At 36.9% G+C, this 22,941-nt stretch overlaps 1 protein-coding gene across 1 annotated transcript in view; it reads right to left on the bottom strand.

Moving 5' to 3' along the window:
- Positions 1 to 22,941, bottom strand: part of SPATA17 (spermatogenesis associated 17) — a gene marked incomplete at its 3' end in the record, with an annotated part of 184,498 nt that overhangs the window by 63,404 nt on the left and 98,153 nt on the right. Inside the window, exons 7-8 of the mRNA XM_082857904.1 lie at positions 9,456 to 9,659; positions 4,784 to 4,932 (exon numbers count right to left, since the gene is read on the bottom strand). Coding sequence (XP_082714030.1) covers positions 4,784 to 4,932; positions 9,456 to 9,659 — 353 coding nt within the window. The remainder of the gene's footprint in view (positions 1 to 4,783; positions 4,933 to 9,455; positions 9,660 to 22,941) is intronic.

The following is a 22,941-nucleotide window of genomic DNA, read 5'->3' as shown; positions in this document are numbered from 1 at the left end:
TGGAGAAATAAGCCTGGATCAGATCCTGAAGGGCCTTGAGTCTTACAATAAAGAATTAAGATTTATCCTGCAGTTGATAAAAAGTCATGAAAAAGCATTTGGGCTGAATAACTGCTCGCTGAAATTTCTCTAGTGTGGTCATGGTAAATGCACTGAATGGGCAGACTGGATGGGATTTACAGCAATTAAAAGAAGAAATTATAAGTCCTAAACTAAATCAATAGTAGTAAGGGAAGGGGGTGGCTGAATTTGAGAGATACATGAAAGGTAGAATAGACAGGATTTGGGGACCAATAGAATTCCGGAGAAGGATAACAGGGTAATTCACAAGTCCCTACTTGGGCAGACAGTTGGTGCTGCAATTCACACTCAAGACAAGAAGAAGCAGTCCAAAGTAGGGTCTACTGAGTTTGGGGCATCTGGTGGAATGCAAACAAAGATGGCAGCTGAAAATATAAATCGGGAACGTAGGAGAAAGATCTTAGAGACTTAGAGTGGAAATCATTGTCACAGAGTTGAAGTCTCTCAAACAGAAGCAAACACTCAGAGAGATTACGTATAGAAAGGAGAAGGAAGTAAAGAAAAAGTTGAATATTGAATCTTGCCCTCACCTTAGTTCTATCCCGTTACCTCTCACCAAAAGTACTGCAATATTCTCCTAATGCGTCTCCTTCCCTCCAGCATATTTCTTCTCAAATACAATCAACAAATTCATATTCTGCTTGTAACATCCTCTTACTCAGAAGCCTTAAATAGTTCTCCATTATCTACAGATGAACCCTCAAATCCTTGGCCTTGAAGCCTCCTACCACTTTTCTTTCTACTGCCTCTCACATAAAAATGAATTTCTGGGCTTCCCTGGTGGCGCAGTGGTTGAGAGTCCACCTGCCGATGCAGGGGACACGGGTTCGTGCCCTGGTCCAGGAAGATCCCACATGCCGTGGAGCAGCTGGGCCCGTGAGCCATGGCGCTGAGCCTGCGTGTCCGGAGCCTGTGCTCCGCAACGGGAGAGGCCACAACAGTGAGAGGCCCGCAAACCCCGCCCCCTCCGCCAAAAAATGAGTTTCTGTCAAAATGGTCTTCTCATTGTTCTACCATCATTTTTCCCCATACCATCAACCTATTTTTTATCTACTTTCTCTTCTTTTCTCTGTCAAAATCTTAAACGTCTCTTTCCACAGAACTCAATTCAGTTCCTCTTCTGTGAAGAACACCTTCCTAGGTCATCAGAGAACAGAGCAAACTCTACATTAAAAAAAAAAAATTTTTTTCATGGCAGCTACTGTCTTTAACACACGCTTGACTATTTTCAGGTGCTTATCTGCAAATGATACTTATTCTGAATTTCATTAGGTTTTCTGGTTCAGTTTAAAGCTAGAAGCACAGAAGTTTCACGAGGCCAGAGACTCGTCTACTTTATTCAGTGCCATATTCCGAGAGCGTAGAACTCTTCCTGACACGCAAACATTTCTTGAATCAATAAATACTCCTTTATATTTCTTATAATATCTAGCCGAGAGCTCCTCACATAAAGGTTACTGGACAATTATTTACTAATTGCTTATTTAATTTCTTGGCTTCGTAAAGATAGACATGTGAATAATGAAAATTTTCTTCCAGAAGGCATGCGAAAATTGACTTTCTTTAGGAATAAGAACAGTTTTTAAACGATTTCCAAAAAACCCTCCATACTCTATATGTAAAATGTTACTGTCCCACTTCCTATACTTGTTTTAAAGAATATATTAAAGAATGTGACCTTATTTGGAAATACAGTCGTTGTGGGTATTATAAGATGCAGTCATATTGGAGTAGGCTGGGCCCTTAATCTGGTCTGACTGGTGTCCTTATAAAAAGGGGAAATTTGGACAGACATATACATAGGAAGAGTATCTCTGTGAAGATGAAGGCAGAGATAGGGGTGATGCTTCCACAAGCCAACGACCACCAAAGATTCAGCCATCATCAAAAGCTACAGGAGAGACTGGAACAGAAGAAATCACCCCTGCTGAGGCCTTGATCCAGGACTTTAGCCTCCAGAACCATAAGACAGTAATTTCTGTTGTGTAAGCCATCTAGTTTATAGTATTTTGTTACGGCAGCCCTAGCAAACTAACACATTCAGAAAAATCTGTCTTTCAGAACCTTAATAAGAAATCTTCTATGAGTGGCCTATGAGAGCTCTGCCCGTGGTCCTCCTTAACTTCTGGTTCCCAGGGCTAGTAGATAAAATCCAGCCCATCTGTGGAATCTGTGGTTTCCTACCCACAGTTTGATGTCTTAGATGCAGAATTATTATGCTTGTAGCAGATACTAAACATGATGATAATTATCCTCTATTAAAGCTCTGCTATATTCTTGGTACTTTATACTCATTATCTCATTCAATCCTCATTACAACCTTTAAGATAACATTTCTCTCCCCATTTTACAGACAGGGAAACAGAGGCTCAGGCTGGCTAAGTTACTTACCCAAGATTATACTGCTGTTGTGTAATGCAGTCTAGATTTGAGCTCGCACAGATCTAGTTCCAAAGCCCAACCTTCTACTATCACCACAGTGCAATTTTCATAAAGGTATGGAAACAAAATAGCTAAATGTGTCATATCCTCAGATATAAGGCCACCCTTTGAATCCTTAAGGTTAGAAATAAAAAGCTCTACCTTCCTGGCTTTAGATAGAGGGTACCTAGTTAAGGCCCTTGGATGGCAAAGGCACTGCCCTCAATTCCTTACAGATGAAATTGGTAACGTGGCCAATAACGATCCTTCTCATTAATAAACCATGCATCTCTGTGATAAAAGTAGACTTTTGGCCTAATTTCTATCACGAAATTATTATCTGAAAGATATAAAACCTAAATTTCTAACATTTCTTTTGCCTCACAAGATACATTTATGTTATCCAGTATATGGAAACCAAAGTGGATTCAGAAGAAGCTACAAAATAATAGTTTCAGTTCTCTGAAAAAGTGGATGATCCATAGGCTGGCTGTTAAAACCCATTGCTTAGGCTCTTCACTAAAAACATGATAGCTTCAAATCTGTAAGTAATTTCTTTAGCATTCCCAACTTGGTTTGCTCCTGATTGGTTGGTTATCCTAAAAGTGCTTTTCAGTCTGAAAGTTTCAAGGTGAAGGGTCATCAGCAACACTGTAGAGGTTGAAGATATTTACAAGTATTCCACAGAAAGTAAAAGTTGAGCGCCTTTCTTTGGGGCTAACATTGATATCTGCTCTTTCTAGGTTTACCAAGGAAAATACTAAGAAAGAATACTTCAGTATCTTTTATACACAGTGATTTCTGTAGCAATATCAATGTGGTCAACTATTTGAGAAGTTAATTTTGTTATTTCATAAACCTTGGCATCACTGAAAATAGAAAAATAATTCTGAATAATATAACTCTTTTGATATTCATCACTAAATTGCACATTTTGCTTGACTAAGTCGAGCAGCACTAATCTTCTATAATCTCTTTACTAAAAGAAATCTACCTCCCCAAAATAATTGGAAAAAAATGTTTCTTATTTTCTTATTCATTATGTGTTGGGTAACTCATTCAATTATTGAAAGAATATGCTGAACACTCTATAGCTAATATCTCACTTCAAGTAATTGCTATAAAATGAAAAACTTTATGAAAATTACTTGAGATACTTGCCAATTTTATCTTTCATATGAGTTTGTTCAAAAATCTTAATTTTTCAAGAGTCTCTTCAGAAATGTATGATTAAAATAAAGCATATTATATATCCCTTCTGACTGATAAAACTATCCAAAATCCACCATGCTGGATAAGAGGTAATTCTAGTTTCTTTATATAACAAAACATACTTTGTAATGTATTTTGGAATTACTATTATATAACATATGTAATATGATGATTAGTGCATAGTATATATTATATAAATAAGTAACTGTGGTTTATATGTTGTAGTTGACATATAATTATTTATAATACATAACATATTAAAATTATAATAATTTAGATTAGAATAATATAATTGCCTTTTTATTATTTAGTATATATAATACTAAATAATTATTATGATATATTACAAAGATAATTACAAGATATCTTATAGAATAATAATAATTTTTAAAAGCTTTTCTAGATTTTAAATTGTCTGTTTATAAATTACCTATAACTATTGATGACAAATGCCTGAAGAGAGAGGAAGTACCTTGGAGAAAGATGTATGAATTGAGACCCAAATCAGTGATGCTAATATAATAATTTAAAATTGCATATGCTCTTAGATTACCCTTTATCTTTCTCAATCATCTTCCTCAGTGGTGAAGAAACTAAACTCTTTCATTGTACCTGATTTATTAAAACTACAATGCCATATCAATGTATCCAAATAAAATTTAGTTCACTTTAAGAAAAATGTTTTTGTTCTGTTGGATCTTATTATAGAAGCATCAGAAATATGAATACTTTCACTGGATAATTAGGGAAATTATCTTCACAGATGCATGGATAGTGGTCACTTATCCCCGTGAAATGCCATTCATTCTTTCCTTTTTCCCTTTGAGTAATATGTATGTATGTGTGTATGTGTGTGTGTGTGTATGTGTATAAAATCAATATCATCGTCAATATCGACCTTATCTAAAACACTTGCATATTGAAAAATGGTTGCTTCTGAATAGGTCAGGGGTGGATCTTCCTTTTCTCACAAATAAAAGATTCTCTACAATACTAGGAAATAGAAAATATTAAAAATACTTCAGGCACCAAACATGGTACAGCTACTTCTTTTAAGCTAAGAACTCACATATTGTCATTCACATTTCGCGTCCATTCCTGTCTCTGGAGCTGTGCTCTGGCCTCATTTAGCCCATCCATCGGTTCGGCCACTCGCAGAGTCGGTTCCAGAGGCTTGTAGCGCTGTTCCCACACTTCAGCGACATCGCGGAAGGGTCCCTGACAAGAAAGGGTGAGGTAGATAGCTTGTGATTTATGACCAAGGCTACTGAATATCTACAAAGAATAACAAGTAGTATTTACTAGGTTGTTTTTAAAGAACAACTTATTCTTCTCTGAATTAGAAAACACATGAAGTAAGAGCACCACATCTTCAAGAAACGTTCACACAAGTGCAAGTGATTATACTAAAAATGTTTTAAATTAGGCAGAATTTTCCCCACTTACATCAAAAGAGTTTTCATGCTAGAACTAGTTAACTTGTAGTTATAAGAGTTGCTTTGTTTTCTAATTTTAAAAAGCACGTTTCTTATAATTTAAAAAGAATTCGCTCCCATTTTGAGTAAGCAAAAATATTAGAAAAGACCCTGGGCACAGTTTTCAAATAGATAGAAATCAGACGGCAAGTTTTTTTTTTTCATTAAAATAAAGCTTTTAGGTGAATGCCAAATCTTACATTTAACTGGCGGCCTCCTCCAAAATATAGAAGGGCCATATTTTAAATTATTTTAAGTGTTTTTATTTAAATTCTAAATTCTATTGCTTAATAACTCTGATACAATAGCGACCATTTAATGACACAAACATATAGCAAAGTTCATAAGTTGCAATGGTGTGAAGCGGTTTACAACATATTCCACCTTTAAATTAGTAGTTACTTTTATTAGTTACTAGAACCCACTGGTTATCTAGTTAGCATCGTATGAAACACAATACAAATCGGAGGTGGCTCGAGATTTTGCTGTGCCATCGATTACATTTTGTTTTTGCCACCTTTGTTGTGCAGGAGAGAAGTGATATAAAATAGACAAAGATTTCTAATCATATCCCTTGTCCTTAAAGATCTCTTCTTTAAATAGGTTATCACTAACAAGACGCAGCTGGAGTTACTGCAAGCACTGAGTGAAGACTGGGGGGCTAATAAAAAGAAATGATTCACGCCTCATTTATGTTCACTTATGTTTTACATTAATAGAAACCAATAATAGGAACCAGTTACCATAAAAGTCATGGACCGTAAATAACACAAATGGCAAATAAGTATCATCTAGTACTTTTCACAGCTGGATAGGAGGATTGCTATATTTGAAAGTAGTTAATGGATTTTTATTGGAACTTTACTTTTTAAAGATACAGTAACATGATTCCAAGTTCAGGATTAAGAAATCAAAAGAGGATATTTTCTATAGATTTTTAATCTTTCACTTTGACAAATTCTGTGGTTTGAAAAATAATATTTGGTTGTGTTATTAGGGGCAAATTACTTCTCTAGACCTCTTCTCCTCGTATGTAAGATGGAATAATAACTATCTCACAAAATTGCCCTTAAGATACATAAGACAATATAAGTAACACTCTTAGCATTGTACTTAGAACCTAGTAAATATGCAAAAATTGTACTCCTAGCTTTATTATTATCTTACTACTCTTACTTTTAGTTTCTAGAGGAGTTTGAAAAAGATTTTGAACAATAGTAGCATCAAGTATATAAACAAAAGACCAAGGCTATGACTTTGAAGGGGCCTGCATTCACAAGGAATAAAGTCTTCTTGGTGGCCAATCTCTGCCGTCTGACCTTTGTTGATGTATCAATATAACACGCACCCATTTGAGGCTTACTCCACTACTTGTTCTGGAACTTGCTATTTCCAACAAGATTAGGAAATGAAAGAGGAAGCCCTACTTAAGCAGCAAAATTTAGAATAAAATAGACCCACTCTTCTTTTTTCATTAACTATAATCTTCATGACCACAATCCTCCTTAAGAATGTCCATTTTTCTATGTGTTTCAGTGCCTGATCCATACATTTATATCTTAGACAATTAATGTCTTGCCTTTGAGCTTAATAGACCACCTTCCTAGTCAGCAAACTTGGCCTCTACTGTCAAGGTTCTCTTATGCCAAAGCTTCTGTTGACTTCTATTTCTGTGGATAGACTCTTAGATCTCAAGTGATCACTTATACCAATCATACCTGGAATGAGATAGCATCCCAAATTTCACTCTGCTCATTGTACTCATTTCCAAATACTAATTCCTAGAATGTGTAGACCATTGAGGATTCAACCTGAACCTATGAGACTTCGTGGGCTCTTAGCTACAGTTCTCCAATATTTGACTTTCTTTGCCTTCAATCAAGTCCAATTATGAGTCAAATATACTTATATTCTTCTATATTTTTAATAACCCACATTAGAGTCATCTTGTATTTATAAACTTTTCTCAAAGCTTAAATAATAGTGAAAAAACTTTTAAACTTGCTATTATTGTCTCACACATTTAAGAAATTCACCTCACAAGTGCAGACAGACTGTTAGAGTATAAATAGTATCATTTGGACTGTAGTATATATAATCTCAAATGTCCCCAGTGATGTGGGTACCTTTTTATTATAGATAAGTACAGGAAATGGGGTTCAGTCAAAGAAAACCACATTAAGAATCCCATTCTGTGAAAACAGGAAAGGAAAGAAAAAAAACAAGTGGGAAGGAAGGGAGAAAGGAAGAAGTCAAAGATGTAAGAGAGAAGGTGGGAAGAGAAGATGGGAAAGAAGGAAAAATAAGAGAAAGAAGGAAAAGAAGGATGAGAGGATATAATGGGGGTGGGGGAGGACGACCAGGGGTAAGGAGGAAGGAGATGGGGAAAGAAGGAAAGGGAAAGGAAACAATTAGCAGGGATAATTATTTTGTGGTATGTTAGAGAAATGTACCTTACGAGTATGCATGTGGGTATGTGTACCTGTATATGTATATGTGTATGTATATACACACATATAAAATCTTCCATACAGATGTGTATTCCCCATACATATGAATGTATACCTTTATATAAATGTATATATATTTTCCATGTGTCTTTATATTTACACCATTGTGGGTATAATAAGAAATATAGGGCTTCCCTGGTGGTGCAGTGGTTGAGAGTCTGCCTGCCGATGCAGGGGACATGGGTTTGCGCCCCGGTCCGGGAAGATCCCATGTGCCATGGAGCGGCTGGGCCCATGAGCCATGGCCGCTGGGCCTGTGCGTCCGGAGCCTGTGCTCCGCAAGGGGAGAGGCAACAACAGTGAGAGGCCCGCGTACCAAAAAAATATATATATATATATATTTGGTCTTTGTCCCTGGTTCCTGGCACAGAGCTCCTAAAACCTTTGCAATTTCCCGATGATAGGAGTATCTTTTGTTACTCATAACAAGAATACACCTGAGTTTAAGCTAATAAGGTGACTTAGGCTGGAGTCCCTAGATAACCTCTGGGTGAGACTGGTCACCAGAAAGACCAAGTGATTAGAAGCTTGGCACTTCCTCCTCCAGGGAGGGGAGCGCTATAGAGACTGAGGGAGGAGAGACAGAGACGGGAAAACAACCAACCATGTGAGTGACCCTACTAGAGGATCTCCCTACCCTCCTCGCCTTCCTCCACAGCTGAGCTTTTATATGAAATCACGGTCCCGGCTGACACCTTAACTGCAACTTCATGAGAGATCTTGAGTCAGAGGCACTCACCTAAGCTGTACCCACAACGCTGACCCACCGAAACTGTGAGAAAAGAAACGTGTGTTGGTTTAAGCCATCAGGCTTTATACATAAATATAATATAATTTATTATACAGCAATAGATACACAGAGGCAAGCCTGTGTAAGAAGCTAAGAGGCAGCAGTTCTGGGGGTGACAGAAGTGTTGCTCTCTGGAACTTCTAGGACAGTGACAATCATCACAACCCATCCCACTCCACCCTTTAGCCCTAGGAAGTCATTTGCCAATCATGCTATACTCTAATCCAGAGTGAAGATTTTGTCTTTGCTTGAGTTTTGCATTGTTTTGGGCCCTCTTTAATTCTCCAGCTTATACTTTTTAAATGGCTCCCATGTAAATTATGTTTACAAATGTATAGAATCATATGAACCACCAGGTGAGAGGCTAAATTAGATAAATTTGATAATACATAGGATTTTTCTAGCAACAACAGGTTATAACAAGCACAGTTATTACAGTATTGTTACATAAAAAGGCTATATCCTAGCTAAACATCCTACGTGTTAATTTCACACCCAGAACAATAAAATTCAATGCCAAGGAAATATTTATTTCTTTGATATATATTTTAAATGTACTTCATTTTTATTATTTAAAATTAGATTCTGGGGAATTCCCTGGCAGTCCAGTGGTTAGGACTCGGCGCTGTCACTGCCATGGACCAGATTCAATCCCTGGTCAGGGAACTAAGATCCCACAAGCTGCACAGCACAGCCAAAAAAAAAAGTTAGATTCTATAAAAAAATAATTTTCTTTTCGTTCCACAAAGACAAAACAATAACTTTTTTTAAAAAAACAGAATACGATCACTGACACAATTCTTATGTATGTATACATAGAGCTGATTCACTTCATTGTACAGCAGAAGCTAACACAACATTGTAAAGCAACTATACTCCAAGAAAAAAGGAAAAAGTGAATAATAAAAGTACGAAGACAGAAAAGTTAAACTGAAAAAAAAAAAAAAAAAAAAGACTAATGAGTACCTGACATCGTTTCCTATCAATGGGTGGCAGAGTTCCGGACCGAGAAAAGGACCGGGCACTTGTGCAAGCCAGCCAGCTGCTAAGGCTGACGGAGTGCTTCGGCTTCACTTTAGGTCTTCGGTGTGTTAAAGGCTTTGCCTGCTGTAACCGCAACTCCCATGGATCAGGATCTTTTCTGAAAGGTGAGTTGTATATACCTGGAACCTAAAGAAGAACAACATCATTTTGATTATTTTTTTTTTTTTTGCGGTACGCGGGCCTGGGCCTCTCACTGTCGGGACCTCTCCCGTTGCGGAGCACAGGCTCCGGATGCGCAGGCTAAGCGGCCATGGCTCACGGGCCCAGCCGCTCCGCGGCAGGTGGGATCTTCCCAGACCGGGGCACGAACCCGTGTCCCCTGCATCGTTAGGCGGACTCTCAACCACTGCGCCACCAGGGAAGCCCATCATTTTGATTTTTATCCTTCATTTTCACATAGAATAAAGGGAAGATAAAGTTGCACCATACAAATTTTCATATGTCTAAGGACTATGTTAAACTACAACTCTAGTTCTTAACTAGAGGAGGACTTTAGTCTAAGGATATTACAAAATATACTTTGTCTCCAGACCAACAATTTCAGAATGATTCATGGTTGAAGACTAAACATGTTAAAAACAACTAATAGAAACCATAGTTTCTATCTGCTACACATGGCATATTTGATATAATTGTATTTGAGAAAAAAATAACAGGACCTTAAGGCATTCATTTTGTATTCTAACCATTAACTATGTATATGTATACTTAACCAGCTCTGTAAGTTATACGTTCACTCACACAAACTCAAATATATAATGCTTGAACCAGTTTCAGGTACAAAGTATGAATTTAATAAATATTTGATTATTTGAAAGATTATTCATTATACAGCCTAATTAATGGCCACCATTTTAAGTTCTTTAAAATAATAAACTGGTATATGTATATATATATATTATATACAAACATACATGTGTGTATATATATGTATGTGTATACATATGTATACAATCATTCAAAATAACACCCTGTATTTAATGAGTTGCATTCACATGGTTAGGAGCATTATTTCTATATCATCACATTACCCTTGCTGTCTGTCACTGACCATGTCACACATTGCGTCAAAATAGTCCAGACTTATTTAACACAGTGACTGCTATGCAATGGAGGTTCAATAGATGTATGCAGGATAAATGTTAAATTCAGGTTTAGCACATTCCACTCTCTGAAAATTCAGTGATCTTTGAATATACAAACTGCTTAGAACTATATTTTTATTCCTTTCCTATATACAAATGCATATTCATAAAGAAAAGCTATATTTTAAACGATAGGATGACTTGTTTAGTTGCTCTGTAGACATTCTAGACTAATGTAAAGAATGTATCCATTAAACCTCTCTGTTTTTTCCTAAAAATGTGCTTTTCTCTCATGCCACCATCATACCCATAAATATTTCTGGTTGTTATATTTACCTCTTGGAATAAGCAAGTCCAAAGTATTATGACTACCTATGGTAGTTGTCTTTGAAAAACTATCCTAGGAAATTTTATATTTCTAGCCTAACTCCTCAGTAAGTATAAACCTCTATCTAATACCAACTCAGGCTAGATTCCGTGTCCTATCCCCAATGCTTCCTTAATAGCCTGGGGACAATTCTATCACACTACTTATTACATTGTTTCAAAATTATCTTTGTGTGTGTCCATCTTCCCTAAGCAAGCCGCTGGAGCACAGGGACTCTATTTTAGGTATTTTTGCATCTTCAGGGCTTAGCAAAGTTCTTAACATACAGTAGACACTCAAAAAATGAATGCTAAATGCTTATGTAGAAAAACAATGCACTGTTCAGAAAGGCCCATAATGTCTCTATTTTACTCTTACTTTCTCAAGCCACATAAATATTTTAGTAAAATGTTTGAGTTTATTTCAAAATCTGATTGACTTCCTTCAAAATTATAGATTATATCCTTTTTATCTTTCTTAACACTTCAGGTTTAATTTGCTTTTGAATACATTGTGATCTAGAACTAAATTATCACAGACCCACTGAGTCATCTCCAATTCAAGTTTTTCCTACGCTAAGGAAAAAGTTAATGTAAATATATTTACCTATTTAAATTTTTTCTTGGATTGGCTCTTCTTTGAGACTTTTTTCCCTATACAATTTACATAAGATAAAAGTATTGGAAACATTATAGGCATTGTGTAAGCCATTTTTAATGTCATGTTAACGTTCTCTTACTATGATACTAAATACAGAACAAGGTGGACACGTAAACAGATATTTTTAATGATGTTAATGTAAGAAAATTAATACACATATGTATTCAAAATAGCTTTTGGTGAACAGTAATTTTTAAGTGGATGGTAATTTTTAAGATGATTTTTAGGGTGATTTTCTAAGATGAGACTATATCAATTGTAATGAGAGAAAAACAATAAATTTTATACTAAAAAGACTATTCTGACATAAAATAGAACTAAATCTACATAGTCTATGAAAGAGATATAAGAGAATACCATTCTGTTTAGTGATGACCTAATTAACTGAAGTCTGTTAGTTTATCATTTCCATAATCTTACAGATTAAAATGGTAAAATGCATACAATATAACTAGATTATAATTTACCATTTAAAAATATCTATCTACCTGAATAACTGCTACCAGCTATTAACTTTACCCCCATTAGAAATCTTCCTTGATCTCCTTCACATTTGCATGCACATGTATACATAGGCTAGATGGGAAATGCAAATAGATCAGTAGACATGATAGCTTTCTTAAATTATATTTTGCAACCTATATGGAGATCTCCTCATGTGTATTCTCTTTGCAATTTAAATCATATATAGATAGAAAATATATTTTAATTGAATGGAAAATGTATCATTTAAAATCTTCAAGGTGTCAGTATTTTAGAAATTAATTTAATACATTTGGCTAACTTTTGTCAATGAAAACGGTCCAGCCCCCCTCAATCCCTACAGCAAGCAGAGACCCTATCTACTTATATTAATATAGTATCCATTTAATTATTATTTCTTTAAGTTAACAAAACAACCCGAACTATTATCTCAATTGCTATATTTCATTAATTTGTAAGCCACTTTGTGAATAACGGTTTGCTATGGATTTTTTAAAAAGTATTACTATGAGTCACAGAAGACAAAGTTAATCCTCGGGGACTATGACATATTTTTCCGTTTTCACATTTTTCACAACTTAGGAGGGCTAATGCCAAGCTAGCTTTGGGGACTTCATTTTCAGCAATAATTTTCTAGAGTGACCAACACTATGGGGAAATCTGTGCTAACTGTTAAAAAAAAAAAAAAAAAAAAAGAAGCCTACAACTGAGTTATTTGCAGTACTGTCATGCTAACATTCAACTCAATAAGACCCAAGAAATCTCAGGAGAAGACTCTGCTAATAGCTTCTTACTGACCTCCCTGTATCAGGCCCGGCTGCTGACTGGTGGCCCAGTGGTGAATACAGCAAATGAGGTGTGAAAGCCCTGATTTTTTTTAAAGGCTATGATTCTGACTCGTCAAAATGAAAGGAAAAAAAAAAAAGGCAATGAGTTATATAATAGATATATATTTTTCTTGAATTTCTCCCCTTCAGACCTTCCATCATGGGAACTTAAGCATGACCTAGAATATTAATTATGCCAGGTTGAACAGTGAGCAAATGTACCATTTGTTACCCGGTCACCCTTAGCATTACATTAATATTTTGAACCATTCCATATTTCTAACAATCTATCATATCAGTTGGCTCTTTTCTTCTCAGTTTTTATTCTTCTACTGAAGAATTCTAAGGGCAAGTACTTTAAAAAATGCAGTTGACTTGAAAACAAATGGATATACTTGTTATATTTGGAGCATCTACTGCTGTATTTCATGAAGAATGTTTTTATCGTCATTTTCCACTCATACACTGACCTTTATTTTGTAATTGCCTGCGGGAAGCCAAAGTCTAATTTTTTCTCTTCTCTGTTATTGAGGTTTACTTTTAAAACGAGTTTCTGTAAAATAAAAAGAATTTGACCAGGTACGCCTATAATTCCCATAGCACGATTACTAGTGCTTCAATTTCAGATTTTATCAGATTAGAAACAGTAATTTCTCATGATTTCAAAGTAACTGCTTATGCTAGGAATGAAGAACTCTACAAGGTACGTGGGAGAATTCAAGTTTTACTTTTGCAAATGACAATTACACAGCAAAAAGTATTTTCTTCAAATACACATTACTATATATTAAATAGGTGAACAACGAGGAACTACTGTATAGCACAGGGAACTCTACTCAATTTTTTTTAAAATTTTTTTATTGAAGTATAGTTGATTTACAATGTTGTGTTAGTTTCAGGTGTACAGCAAAGTGATTCAGTTATATATATATTCTTTTTCAGATTATTTTCCCTTATAAGTTATTATAAAATAATGAGCATCTTTCCCTTCAATATCTTAAAATAACCTATAATGAAAAATAATATGTATAACTGAATCACTTTGTTGTACACTTGAAACTAACACAACATTGTAAATTTTACTATACTTCAATTAAAAAAAAGATTTTAAAGTAGTATTTTCTTGCCCCATGAACCAGATTTTGTGAATATCATGAGAGATGAACAATTCTAAATGGCGGGCTGTCTAAAATATGTTTGAGTTCTAAGTTTTAGTAAAAAATGCTTTTAAAATATAAGACACTAGGCAAGCACAGAAGAGTAGTAAAGGTCTCTAATAACTAGAAAAGTGGAAGTGGGCCAGGGAACTGCGAATGAAATATTTGCCGGGGTGGGGACTGCTGAATCAACACTGACCAATGCTCTTCATCATAATTATCGGGACATACTAGTGCCAGGGGATTTATAAAAATCCCACTCCGCAAATAATTGCCCTGCTGTTAGGAGACAGAGTGTTAACACACTGTCACAGGCCAGCGTTTAGTAAGATAGTCTACATTCAATTACTCTTGCTGAGAACTAAAAGGAAACATGGTCATTTCTCAGATACAGACAACAGTCATGTTAACCCTCAGATACAGCATCCCAGAAGGAATAATAATTTCATGGAAACATTAGGGATTCACAAAGAATATATGTGGTATGGTTCTTATCTATCTAAGGCAAGAGTTTTTTTTTTTTTTTAAACTACAAATGCTTTTTCTCGTCTTTCACTCCATTAAGAAATAATACGTTTAAATGTCTTCAGTCAAATTATAGAGGGGGTACGTTAAATGCAGAGCCCCCAGATATAGCCAGCTTTATTAGGTTAACAAATGATTTTTATAAATCATTCGGATATCCTAATCATTATTATATGTTAAAATATTCTCATGAAATGTTGATTAAAATGAAGAAATTTAAATAAGATACCATTCTCCATATACTAATTTAATTCAATAAATATTGAGGATCTTCTAACTTAGAAACACTTTGCTGGATCTAAGGTGGGTACAGAGATAAATAAAAAGTGATCACTCCCATCATGCCGTTCTCGGAGGGGGAATGGGGAGAATGATTTTATGACTGACAATAACACAACCAGCCTGTAGTAAGTGTCCTTTAATAACTGTTTAAAAGAAGTATACACCAAAAGTTATGGTAAAGGTATATACCCTTTAGAAAACCGTGTGGAAAAAGTATTTGAATTTGTTCTAAAGATGGGTAGAATTTTGGCAATAATTGCCTTGCTCCGGACGCGCAGGCTCAGCGGCCGTGGCTCACAGGACCAGCGGCTCCGCGGCATGTGGGATCCTCCCGGACCGGGGCACGAACCCTGCGTCGGCAGGCGGTCTCTCCAGGCGGGCCACCAGGGAAGCCCAAATTTTGGCAATAATTAAAGGAAGAAAGGTAGTCCAGGCTAAGGGAAGGGTAAAATGAAAGACATATTTGTGGAAAAACACAGGCCACTGTTCAGTGAACATCACTTTGGCCAGTTTAAGCATGAAGCTATAGTCAGAAATGAGCTTGTGAAGATAAATTGAGGCCAAATTCTAGAAGGTTGCAAGATTGCACTTAATTCTACATATGATGTGGATCTGTTGATTTTCACATTCTCCTTTAGAAGGTAAAAGTCTGAAGCAGGCCCTACTGGTGCACAAAGCGTATAGAAACAGACCCAGTGGAAACCTAGGCAGAAAACACAGTTGAAAGAGACAGAGCAAGCATCAGAACTAGACTCTGATACGGCAGGGGTATTGGAATTATCAGACCAGGCATTCAATAAGATAAGGCATCTAACAGATAAAGTAGACAGCATGCAAGAATGGATGGGCAATGACAGCAGAGACATGGAAATTCTAAGTAGAAATCAAAAAGAAATGTCAGAGATCAGAAACATTGTAACAGAAATGAAGAATGTCTTTGATGGATTTATTTGGAGACCAGACATGGCTGAGGAAAGGATATATCAACAGAAATGTCCAAAATGGAAAAGCAAAGCAAAGCAAAAGAAGTCTGACAAAAATGTAACAGAATGTCCTAGAATGGTGGGACAACTACAGAAGGTCTACCATACACATAATGGGAAAACCAGAAGAAGAAGCAAGAAAGAAAGGAATAGGAGAATTATTTGAAGTAACAATGACTGAGGATTTCCCCCAAATTAATGTCAGGCACCAAATCACAGATCCAAGAAGCTCAGAGAACACCAAGCAGGATAAATGCCAAAAAACAAAACAAAGCAAAACAAAATGAAAAAAACCCCTACACCTAGGCATATCATATTCAAACTTCAAGAAATCAAAGATAAAAAATCTTGTAAGCAGCAGAGGGGATAAACACCTCACTTATAAAGAAGGAAAGATAAGAATTACATCCAACTGTTCCTCAGAAACCATACAAGCAAGATGAGAGCAGGGTGTAATATTTCACCCAGAGTGAACCCTCATATAAACTATGGACGTTGGGTGGTAATGATGTGGGAGGGGTGTAGACAGTACAGTCGTCCCTTGGCATCCTCAGGGGATTGGTTCCAAGATCCCCCCCACCAAACCCGCAGATACCAGCATCCGAGGATGCTCAAATCCCTTATAGAAAATGGTGTAGTATTTGCATATAATCTTCACACACACCCCAATACTTTAAATCATCTCTAGATTACCTATAATACCTAACGCAATGTAAATGCTGTGTAAACAGTTGCCTATGCACAGCAAATTCAAGTTTTGCTTTTTCGAAGTTTCTGCGTTTTTTTTCTTTGAATATTTGAATCCATGGTTGGTTGAATCCACGGATGCAGAATCTGAGGATATGCAGGACTGACTTTATATGGCAACTTCCCGCTCAAGTTTGCTGTGAACCTAACATTACTCAGAAAACAGCCTATCTTAAAAAAGTTAAACACATGTTTAACATATAACACAACAATCCCATTCCTGGGAATTGATACAAGAGAGATGAAAATATATGTCCACACAAAGACTTGCATGCAAATGTTTATAGTGGCATTATTCACAGATGCTAAAAATTCGATGTAATCCAAATGTTTATCAACAGGTTAATAAATTAACAGAATGCAGTTACCCATAGAGTGGAACACTATTCAACAATAAAATGAAATACTTACATATACTATAACATGGAAGAATCTCAAAAACATTATGCTAAATAAGTTAGATGCAATACCACATATTGCATAATTCCATTTATGTAAACTGTCCAGAAGAGGCAAATCTAGATGAAGAAATGTACAGAGGCATGAGGTACATGGAAATCTCTAGACCTTCCACTCCATTTTGCTGCGAACCTAAAACTACCCTAAAACAAGCTTCAAACTTATATTTAGTCCCCCTCCATCTGCTCTGCTTTGAACCCCTCTTACCCTCTACAGGGAAGCCAGAGTAATAACTACAAATAAAAAAATGGTTTTGGTCCCTAAAAGACTATAAATGGAGACTTCCCTGGCCGTCCGGTGGTTAAGACTTCGCCTTCCAATGCAGGGGGTGTGGGTTCGATCCCTGGTCCAGGGAGATGAGATCCCACATACCTCATGGCCAAACAACCAAAACATAAAATAGAAGCAACATTGTAACAAATTCAATAAACACTTTAAAAATGGTCCACATCAAAAAAACTCTTAAAAAGAAAAAGACTTTATCGCTTTTCAATGCACCTAAGAAAACCTAACAAGTTCTTAACAAAGTCCTTTGTTCTGTTCCAATCTCATTTAAGCCACTCTAACCATCCGTCACTACACACCATCCACATTGGCTTTCTTTCATTTCCTCAAAACGTGCCAGGCTCTTCCATGACTCAAATTCATCAAAAATGTTTTTTCCATCTGCTTACTTGCCTGGACAAATTATATGCATCCTTAAAGCTTCACATTAAATATCACTCCTTTAGAAAGACCTTTTGTGACCCCGTACACATTGTCCTACTACATTATTTCCCCCAAAGTTCCCTGTTCATTTTCTTCATGGCACTTACCACTTTAAGTTATTCACATATATGACTATTTGTTCTTTAATGTCTACCTCCCCAACTAGAATTTAAGCTCCATCAGGGTAAGAATAACGCCCATTTTCCTGACGTTTATATACTTAAGTTTGTAGTTCTCAACTCTGGCTACACAGTAAGTTCATTTGGGCAACTTGAAAACTACTGTCCAAGCTCCACCCTAGATCAACTCAGGTGGAATCTTTGAAGCACGTGTCTAGGCATTAGCTTAGTTTTGTTTTTAAAGAAGAGCTGAGAACCCTGACTTATTACCCATCTCAATACCTGGCTCAGAGTAGACAATCAATCCATGTTTATCTGAATAAGTGATATAAGACCAGAAGGCTGTAAAAGGAAGCAAAGCCTGTTTATTCAGAAGTAAGAAGAAAGACCAGTGGAAATAGAAGAATGACATGGAAAGGGAGCATTTTATAGAAACAGAATCAAAAGACATGGATAATAGGTTAATCAAGATATAAGGTACACTACCAGATGTAAAATAGATCGCTAGTGGGAAGCAGCCGCATAGCACAGGGAGATCAGCTCGGTGCTTTGTGACCACCTAGAGGGGTGGGACAGGGAGGGTGGGAGGGAGACGCAAGAGGGAGGAGATATGGGGATATATATATGTATAGCTGATTCACTTTGTTATAAAGCAGAACACAACATTGTAAAGCAATTATACTCCAATAAAGATGTTTAAAAAAAAGAAGACGACGAATATAAGGGAGTGTGGAGTTACAGAAAATCTTGCCTTTAGAACCCCAGCAAGAGTTCACAAGAAGAGCAGTTATGTGGGAATGTTCATCTCTGTTTGGGGGATGTTAGGACTGAGCTTCCCACAAAGCATTCAGGTTGAAAGGTCCAGTGTGGCGTTGTCGGAGCAGTCTGGAACTTAGGAAAGAGGTCATAGCTAGCAACCGGAGCGTTTTCTGAATAAAAATGGCTGAAGGTGTGAAAATGGATGGAGTCACTGAAGGGGAGACTAGAGACTGAGGGACTTTTTTCTAAGAAGTCTTAGGGATGTGTATATAGGAAGTAAGTGGGAGAAGGGAAGCTCGCGAAGTGAAGGTCAATGGGAAGAGCGAACAGCGGGGTGGGGGTGGGGGCAGGACATCAGGGAGAAGGTGGTTTCATGGAGGAGGTCACCAGGGTCAGACGTCAGGGAGGGTGGAACAGCATAAGGACAGACACTGTACACCTGGAATGGTAATTAGAGGCTGACAGGTGACCTCTGCAGAAGCAGATTCTGTTCTTGTGGCAGAAATCATATTGTAATCCATTGAATGTGAGGAAGAAAAAAGAAGTGGAGGCTGGTTTGAGGCTTCCAAAATATAGCAATATCATGATGACTCAAAAAATCTTGGGACTGAAAGAATATTTTGTTGTCTTTCCCCAGTCGGGATTTCCCTTTAACCATATTGCATTTTGAAAGAATTTCTGAGAAAGATTTTATGTAAAAGATTTTCTGGGAAATCTTCCCCATTAAACAATTCCTTTCTCTCTTTATCTGTAAATGTCAGGTCAGTCTTTTACTGATCCCTGCAAGAACTGGATGCAAGTGGCTTGTTTTCCCACTTACGTAATTTCTCTAGACCTTCTCCTTTCCCCAACCTGCAGTAAACCCCATCTACCCACCACCAGTGTGGCTTCCTTTACCTTCTCTTTTGTCTGCTACCTTAGCAGTCTCTCCAGCTTTGGCTTTGCTTTCTGTCTTTCCATTTGAGTCACAGCCTTTATAAATAATTATAAAATACTGAAATTAGTGTTGACATGGAGAGATAGCCATCCTGGGAGTAGAGCATTCTGTGGGCATAAGATGTCTGGTGTTTGAGCCGGATCGTGAAAGAGGAGAAGGGATTTGTTTGGTGTGTAAAGTGAGGAAAGACATTCCCAGAAAACAAGACGATGTACAAAGGAACAGAAACTTAAACAACTTTGATATTTAAAAAAACTATATATGCACTCATACGATAGAGTAAACAAGATACACAAGAATTATTGAAGAAAAGTGAGAAGAAATGACCAAAGAGTGGGAGGAAAAGCTGACTATAGTGTCACTGAGGCCAAAGAAGGTTACAAGATCACTGGAGTGGTGAGCAGTGTGCAGACCTCTGGGAGGTCACATGAATTTATAATTCGGAGATTCCTAGGTGACCGGATCAAGAGTTATTCTCAGTAGAGCAGTGGACGTGGAAACTCCATTCACAGTGATCTGAAAACTCCCTATTGTGATTCCTCTGATATACGATTTCCATACATTCTGAACCGGCTCATCATACACACAAAGGAAGCCTGCATCCCCTAAGGAAAATAGAAGAAACATAGTGAAGGATGTTTTTATGACCACCATCCCCCTAGAAACCTTCCATTATACACCTTTTTTCTACTCCCTCTGGAAACCTAGTGTTTTCCCTTGCTTGGTTTTTCTACAGATGATTTGATTTGAAAATGATTCCATAGTTTGGGTTTAAAAGATGACTTCCAAGACAATCAGTTGCTAAAAGAAAAATACTTGGCATTATAGAAACAGGCAAGTAAATGAAAATTTTCTTTTGTTAAAGAAAAGGTACCAGTGGCATGGAGCATTTGTCACACTTTATTCCCAGTGTTCTATGGGGCTCTGCAAAAAACTGCTATCCCACGAGTCTTTGAAGAAGGATTTTTTTTAAGCAAACAAGAGAAAGTCATTTTAAATTGTATCGAAGTATAGGACTGACTGTCTCCTGGGCATGGAATGCTATGTTGCCTTAATCTGGTTGGCTACAGTCTTGTGTCCATATCCTAAAGACCACCGCATTTTCAGATCACTGTGCTCTCGCGTAGTTTTATTCTGAAGACCTGTGGCTTCTCGTATGGAAACTATTAATTAGTACCTGTTAGGTACAGATTATACCTGCCACTTTGTGACAACTGAACTGGGTGATTAGGATTTTTTTACTTTTCTGTATGTTATCTCCAATAAAAATTTTATCTTAACTTTTTTATGTTATCTTTTTTGCTTTCCTATTTTGCTCTGGTCTCCTCGATGGTAGGGAGCCTGGAAAATCCCATCCAATATGCTTTACAACCCTACTATCTTTTATTACTACTTAAACTGTAAGCCCCTCCAGTGGTAACATAATTTGGCCACAAAATAATTAGCAGAAAAGTAATTTTTTCAAAAGAAGTTGGCCAATTAATATTTTGATGAAAACAACTGATCTGGTCTAAAACGAATACTAGTCTAGTCTCTACTTTTATGGGTGTACTACTGGGTTGTTTTACAACTTCGTATGTGATTTTTTTTTTTTCAAGATTTGAGGAAATAGTACTGCCCTTGTACTTTTTAATCCATAATTCACTTCCAGTCTATAATATCACTGTGCTAACTGAAATTAAAACATAAGCACAGCAACTTAAATTTCCCCGTAACAGGAGATAGCTGGATCAAGCAACTATTTGTCTATTTGTTTTTTGGTCAAATTGATTATGCCCAAATAAATTTTTGCTAAATTAATCACAGCTCTCCTTTACATCTTCTGGTATACTCATCCTCAAAACCCTGTTACTTTTCCCAACACTCCTGATTCCCTTGCCTATAATTCTTTCTGCCTTGCCCTGTGGATCCCGTCTCCAGTCTATGCTAACCCACTTCCCTATGCCCTCAAGCTTTTCAATAAATACATCCTCTACCTTTTTTTATTACAATTGAAGCTGCCTTCTCCTCGAGAGCACCACTTCCTTTGCTGCCTTACTGAGCAAAACATTTCAGTATTTCCCTGTATCACAGTGACCAGGGAGAGATTTGCATCATCTCATTTCTCCAATGTCACTTTCAAACCACTGTCAAATCTACCTTCTTGCCGTCTGAATATCTCTTTTTTCTCCCTCCTTATGTCCCAGACTTGCTGGTCATTCTCCCCGTATTCATGATAGCCTTTGGCACCGTGGTTCAGGCTTTCCTTCGACTATGTGTTCTGGCATAATTTTAGGTGATTTCATATACAGATGGGCAACCATTCCAATAGTTTATCTTCATAGTTCTTTGACTCCTTCACCTTCACTGACCTTCACCCTTACACAGTGTTAGCCACACTCTACAAAAACCCGTTGTCCAGACCTGCTCTGTGTTAATAATTCAGTAAGCTTAGACACCAATATCTCACCCTCTTAACTTTCTAGTCTACTAGTTCTCACATTCTTATTTTTACTGACCATAAGATTGATTCCCTAAAGATCTCAAGTCCAGGGATCCCGCAAGTTTTTCCTAATCTATTGTCTCCTTTTTGCCCTCACTTTTTCTCCTACTAATATGAGTCACATGGTTGATTATTTTAATGACTCAAGTCCCTAACATCCACCATCCTGTCATATCTACATGGCCATGCCCCAAACCAGAATCCATTCAACTGCACAATATAACTTAGTGGTTGATTAGTTATATCTGAATTCCCAACTCTACCTCTTATTTCCTCTCTGATCTTAGCCTATATTACTTAACCTCACAGCAACATGGGTATGTCCTCTGAAATAGCAGAACTATCTCATCAGGTCATGTATAAGTTTAAACACATGAATACAGCTAAAGCACTTTGAACAGTGCCTGATACAAAGAAGCACTCAATAAATGCTATTTTTTTTAAAGAGGTAGTATCATGTACTCATTGTGACTATGAGTTCTGGTCTAGACCATCACATACTAACACTGACCTTGGGTCCTTACTGAATCTCTTTGTGCAGCATCAATGAATTGGGGATAATTGTCTGCCTTATAGGGTGGTATATGAGAATGAAGAGAGGTAATTCATGTAAGGGAATCAGAAGAACACTTGGCTCACAGTAAGCCTCCAATGAATGTTAGCTCTTGTTACCGTTATTCTGCATGCTTACAAGCTCAGGCTACTGCTAACTGCTGGAATAAATCATATAACCAGGCGGGCTGGAGATACTATATATTTGTGGACTTCAAATCTACCTAGTCCCTCCGAGCCCCTAAACAGCCCTCTGCCTATGCTTCTTCTCAGGTT

This window comes from Leucopleurus acutus, assembly GCF_964270905.1.
Source record: "Leucopleurus acutus genome assembly, chromosome: 2".
Taxonomy (NCBI): Eukaryota; Metazoa; Chordata; class Mammalia; order Artiodactyla; family Delphinidae; genus Leucopleurus; species Leucopleurus acutus.
Note: the sequence above shows the minus strand (reverse complement) of the source record. Positions and strands in the feature narration are given on the sequence as shown.